General features: G+C 51.5%; 1 protein-coding gene across 4 annotated transcripts in view; it reads right to left on the bottom strand.

Annotated features, from left to right (window-relative positions):
• Nucleotides 1-1,488: 1,488 nt before the first annotated feature.
• The window catches only part of LOC125461638 (PHD finger protein 20-like), a 69,106-nt gene continuing 64,594 nt past the window's right edge, over nt 1,489-6,000 (bottom strand). For all 4 annotated transcript variants that reach the window (XM_059652740.1, XM_048550588.2, XM_059652741.1 and 1 more), the window contains one exon: nt 1,489-3,338. In XM_059652740.1, coding sequence (XP_059508723.1) covers nt 3,196-3,338 — 143 coding nt within the window. In that variant the 3' untranslated portion in view covers nt 1,489-3,195. The remainder of the gene's footprint in view (nt 3,339-6,000) is intronic.

Here is a 6,000-nt window from a genome sequence, read left to right as displayed (position 1 = left end):
GGGAAGTGTGAACGCGAAGGGGGAGGAGGGGAAGTGTGAACGCGAAGGGGGAGGAGGGGAAGTGTGAACGCGAAGGGGGAGGAGGGGAAGTGTGAACGCGAAGGGGGAGGAGGGGAAGTGTGAACGCAAAGGGGGAGGAGGGGAAGTGTGAACGCGAAGGGAGAGGAGGGGAAGTGAGAACGCGAAGGGAGAGGAGGGGAAGTGAGAACGCGAAGGGAGAGGAGGGGAAGTGAGAACGCGAAGGGAGAGGAGGGGAAGTGAGAACGCGAAGGGTGGTGGGGGGGAAGTGTGAACGCGAAGGGTGGGGGGAGGGAAGAGAGAACGCGAAGAGAGAGGAGGGGTAGTGAGAACGCGAAGAGAGAGGAGGGGAAGAGAGAACGCGAAGAGTGAGGAGGGGAAGAGAGAACGCGAAGAGAGGGGGGAGGGAAGAGAGAACGCGAAGAGAGGGGGGAGGGAAGAGAGAACGCGAAGAGAGGGGGGAGGGGAGAGAGGGGGGAGGGGAGAGAGGGGGGAGGGGAGAGAGGGGGGAGGGGAGAGAGGGGGGAGGGGAGAGAGAACGCGAAGGGGGGCAAGAGAGAACGCGAAGGTGGGGCGAAGAGAGAACGCGAAGGGGGGGCGAAGAGAGAACGCGAAGGGGGGGCGAAGAGAGAACGCGAAGGGGGGGGCGAAGAGAGAACGCGAAGGGGGGGCGAAGAGAGAACGCGAAGGGGGGGCGAAGAGAGAACGCGAAGGGGGGGGCGAAGAGAGAACGCGAAGGGGGGGCGAAGAGAGAACGCGAAGGGGGGGCGAAGAGAGAACGCGAAGGGGTGGCGAAGAGAGAACGCGAAGGGGTGGCGAAGAGAGAACGCGAAGGGGTGGCGAAGAGAGAACGCGAAGGGGGGCGAAGAGAGAACGAGAAGGGAGGGTGAAGAGAGAACGAGAAGGGGGGCGAAGGGAGAACGCGAAGAGGGGGGAAGAAAGAACGCGAAGACGGGGGAAGAGAGAACGCGAAGACGGGGGAAGAGAGAACGCGAAGACGGGGGAAGAGAGAACGCGAAGGGGGGGGAAGAGAGAACGCGAAGGGGGGGGAAGAGAGAACGCGAAGGGGGGGGAAGAGAGAACGCGAAGGGGGGGGAAGAGAGAACGCGAAGGGGGGGGAAGAGAGAACGCGAAGGGGGGGGAAGAGAGAACGCGAAGGGGGGGGAAGAGAGAACGCGAAGGGGGGGGAAGAGAGAACGCGAAGGGGGGGGAAGAGAGAACGCGAAGGGGGGGGAAGAGAGAACGCGAAGGGGGGGAAGAGAGAACGCGAAGGGGGGGGAAGAGAGAACGCGAAGGGGGGGGAAGAGAGAACGCGAAGGGGGGGGAAGAGAGAACGCGAAGGGGGGGGAGCAAGAGAGAACGCGAGGAGAGGGGGAGGGAGGGAAGGGAGGGGGGAGGGAGGGAAGAGAGGGGCGGAAGGGAGAGTGTGGAGAGAGGGTGTGGGGAGGTCGAGAAGGGGGAAAGGGGGTGTAGGTGGGGGAGGGGAAGGGGGGTAGAGAGGTGGGGGGGCAGAGAGAAGAGGGCGTGTGTGTGTTCAGGAAGGCAGTTCTGTGGAATTTAACAGAGCAGGGAAGAGGCTGGAGCAGTCATTTGCTCCAAGGTCAGCGTCCTTTCCCGCAACCCCTTCCGCACCCCACTTCTGCACCCCTTGCCCGCACCCCTCTCCATGGCCCTGAGTTGGCAATCATTTCTCAGCCACCGCCAGTTAAGCCAGTTCCAAATGCCAGGACTGCAGCACTCAAATTAAAATGTTAGAGATCTGCAAAGAATTAAAAGATGGTATGATTTGTGGGTACGTATTGTTCAGCCAGCATCTGCAAAACAAAAAGACATGCATCCCTTTCCTGGGAAAACCCACTGCCAATCTCATTATGGATTGAAACTAAAACAGAAGATCAACATGACTTCTAATAGATTCAGGTCTGATTAAAAGGCCACCTATATGAAATGTCAATTCTGCTGCTCTCTCTCTCTATCGATGCTGCCTGATCTGCAGGGTACTTCCAGCAACATTTGCTTTTATTCAGATTGCCAGCTTGTGCAGTAGTTCACTAACGTGTCGTCAAATTTTTATTAGGCAAGGCTTACACGCCCAAAGGTGGGGATGCCGTGTTAGGGTACAGATCAACGCCAACTGGACATACAATGGTGCGGAGCAGGCTCCAGGGCAGGCTGAATGGCCTTCGCCTGTTACCATATTCCTCTGCACTGATCTGACCGTACATTCATATATATACTCTCTGTGTACTGCTATAATGGACTCACTCCTTGCGTAGCTTTGCATCATCCCACCTATTAAGGAGGGGTGGGGGGTTTTGGGAGGTCAACTGCCTGGTTTGGGCAGAACATTAGGGAAGAAACACCATCAGCAAAACATCGAGAGTTTTAGCCGTGACTCCCTCCCTTTCCCCCCCAGCCCCGACATACACAATGGAAGACGGTTCGGTTCAGTGAAAACCCATTCATTTCCACCACATTAACATCGAGCAGAAGCTGTCAGATTTAAAACCTCCCCCGACCACGATGGAACTGATGCAAACTGGGGGGAAAAAAAACTATTACTTTTTTTGTAATGGATAGAGTCAAAAACTTTGCAGCCCTCTACGGATCAAATTAACAATTACAGATTGCGTGAACAACTCCAAGGCAACGTAGTCAGTCCCAGCTGGTGCATGCAATAGCTCTGCAGAACCAGCTCAGAAAACTCTCCTAGTTAGTGCTCAGAATGGCCACACTGCCTCTACCTGAAAAACGGGAACATTTCTTTCCTTCAACAGAAAAAAAAAACGACAAAGGTGTCAACGTGGAAACTTTAAATACACCAATAATTCTTAGCAATTTTTCTTCTCGTTCTTGAAAAAGAACGCACTCTCTAAAATGTCCCGATGGTAACTTGACTTCCTGAAACACTGCAGTGTTCTCAGAGAGCGAAAGCAAGCAGAAGACAGATGATGGATTCAGGTTCACGAGAACGGAGGCTCGCGGTCAAGTCTGCAGGGGGAGGGGCTTCCTCTCATCATTCTGTAACCGGCTCCCCCCCACCCCGATCAAAACAGCCTGGGACTGGCCCAGTCACATACACCCAGGTACTTCTGTCCACACTGTTTCTGTGGTTTAAGGTCCGACCTTGCCACAACGTCCCCGTGGTCAATGATCCTTTTGGGTGTCTGATTTATCTCACACAGGACAGCAGGAGGCGATCTGCTGCACTTTGCCCAGGTCCGTGAGGAGCTGCTTCATCCGGTGCTTGAGCTGAGGCAGTCGGGTTAGTGGGTCAGGTGGCTCCAGCTCACCAGAATAGTCCAACCAACTCTCGAGAACTAGGAACCAGAGCAGGGAGAAAACAGCATTATCATAGGGGCCAATGAAGCCACAGTGACCCTCTGAACAGCATCCCACTCAGATCCATCCCGTAACCCTGCATTTCCCATTTCTGCACATCCCTGGACACTACAGGGCAATTACCCATGGCCAATTCAGCCTAAGCTGTGCACCTTTGTACTGCAGGAGGAAAGTGAAAACTTCACACAGACAGTCACCCGAGGGTGGAATCGAACGCAGGTCCCAGGTGCTGTGAGGCAGCCGCAGCGCTAATCACTGAGCCACTCAATTACTTGTGACAAAGCTGTGCACCAGCTCGCAAATTTCCTTCTACAGTTCCATCCACGCTCCCCAGAGGCAGCTCCAAAAGCAGCTCCCAAACACACACACTATTCAAATGCAGACTACTTCATCCACCTCTACACTTTTACTACCCAAAAGGAGAGGTGGGAGTAACTTCAACACATGGCCAAAGTTATTACAGATTAATAATCTGTACCCAGGCCACTGTGTGTGAAATCACAAATCAAAACATTCAAAGTATTTTTGAATATTATCTGCTGCTGAATGATTTAAACGATGCCTTTAAAAGCAAAGACAAAATAGGTCATCGATAAATGTGCCACTGACGACCTGCAGTATGGAAACATATCATTCAACCCACATGTTCAATGCCACAGTATAGGGCCCACCCATGCCAGTTCAACACAACGACTTGCATTCTTCACACAACTCAGCAGCTTAGGGGTTCAACATAAGAATTAGGAGCAGCAGTAGATCACTCGGCCCATCGAACCTGCTCAATATCATCACAGCTCACCTCGTGCTTCAACTCCAGTTTTCTGCTCACTTTACAAATTTTTCCATTCTAAGACACTGAAATACATGCAACCTTATGTACACACAATAATGCTACAGGGACAGCCCTGTAGGGTAGACAGTCCTCAGTGAGGCAATTTCGAACATAGAACAGTACAACCCTTCGCCCACGATGCCGTGCTGAACTTTTACCCTCAACCTAAGTAAGGTCTATCTAACCTCCATCCCTACCTTATACTATCCTCCATACACCTATCTAATAGCCGCTTAAATGCCCCTAATGAGGCTGACTCCACTCCCCTCTCCGGCAATGCATTCCACGCCCCGACCACTCTCTGAGTAAAGAACCTACTTCTGACGTCTCCCCATGTCTACCTCCACTCACTTTAACACTATGCCCCCTCGTAATAGCTACCTCCACCCTAGGAAAAGGTCTCTGGCTGTCCACTCTATCTGTACCTCTAATCATTTTGTACACCTCTATCAAGTCACCTCTCATCCTTCGTCGCTCTAAAGGGGAAAGCCCTAGGCTCTCTCAACCTTTCCTCGTAAGACCTTCTCTCCATTCCAGGCAATATCCTCGTAAATTTCCTCTGCACCTTTTCCAACGTTTCCACATCTTTCCTGTAATGAGGCGACCAGAACTGGACACAATACTCCACACGTGGCTGAACCAGGCTTTTGTATAGCTGAAGCATAACTTCACGGCTCTTGAACTCAATCCCTCTATCAACGAAAGCTAACACACCATACGCCTTCTGTACAACTCTATCCACCTGGGTGGCAGCTTTCAGGGAACTGTGGACATGAACCCCAAGATCCCTCTGCTCCTCCACACTGTCAAGAATCTTTCCGCTAACCCTGCATTCTGCTTTCAAGTTTGTCCTTCCAAAATGAATCACCTCACACTTTTCAGAGTTAAACTCCATCTGCCACTTGTCAGCCCAGCTCTGCATCTATCAATGTCCCTTTGTAACCTAGAACAGCCCTCCACACTATCCACAACTCGACCCAACATCATATCATCCGCGAACTTGCTAATCCACCCTTCCACTGCTTCATCCAAATCATTTACAAAAATCACAACAGAAGGGGACGCAGAACAGATCCTTGTGGTACACCCACTCATAACTGAGCACCATGCTGAATATTTTATAGAACACTGAACATTACAGCACAGTACAGGCCCTGAGACCCTCGATGTTGTGCCGACCTGTCATACCAATCTGAAGCCCATCTAATCTACACTATTCCATGTACGTCCATATGCTTATCCAATGACGACTTCAATGTGCCTAAAGTTGGCGAATCTACTACCGTTGCAGGCAAAGCGTTCCATTCCCTTACTACTCTGAGTAAAGAAACTACCTCTGACATCTGTCCTATTTCATTCACCCCTCAATTTAAAGCTATGCCCCCTCGTGCTCGCCGTCACCAACCTAGGAAAAAGGCTCTCCCTGTCCACCCTAGCTAACCCTCATTATTTTATATGTTTCAATTAAGTCACCTCTCAACGTTCTTCTCTCTAATGAAAGCAGCCTCAAGTCCCTCAGCCTTTCCTCGTAAGACCTTCCCTCCATACATGCAACATCCTAGTTAATCTCCTCTGCACCCTTTCCAAAGCTTCCACATCCTTCTTATAATGCAGTGACCAGAACTGTACGCAATACTCCAAGTGCGGCTGCACCAGAGTTTTGTACAGCTGCAGCATTTTCTGGCAACTACCACCCTTTGTCTTCTAAGGTTCAGCCAATTCTGAATCCAATCTATCCCATTTCCCCCTATGCTATGCCTCCTTACTTTCTGCATGAGTCTACCACAGGGAACCTTATCAAGCACCTT

Source organism: Stegostoma tigrinum, chromosome 19 (genome assembly GCF_030684315.1).
Source record: "Stegostoma tigrinum isolate sSteTig4 chromosome 19, sSteTig4.hap1, whole genome shotgun sequence".
NCBI lineage: Eukaryota > Metazoa > Chordata > Chondrichthyes > Orectolobiformes > Stegostomatidae > Stegostoma > Stegostoma tigrinum.
The sequence above is the reverse complement of the archived record's forward strand: the minus strand, read 5'-3'. Positions and strand labels throughout refer to the sequence as shown.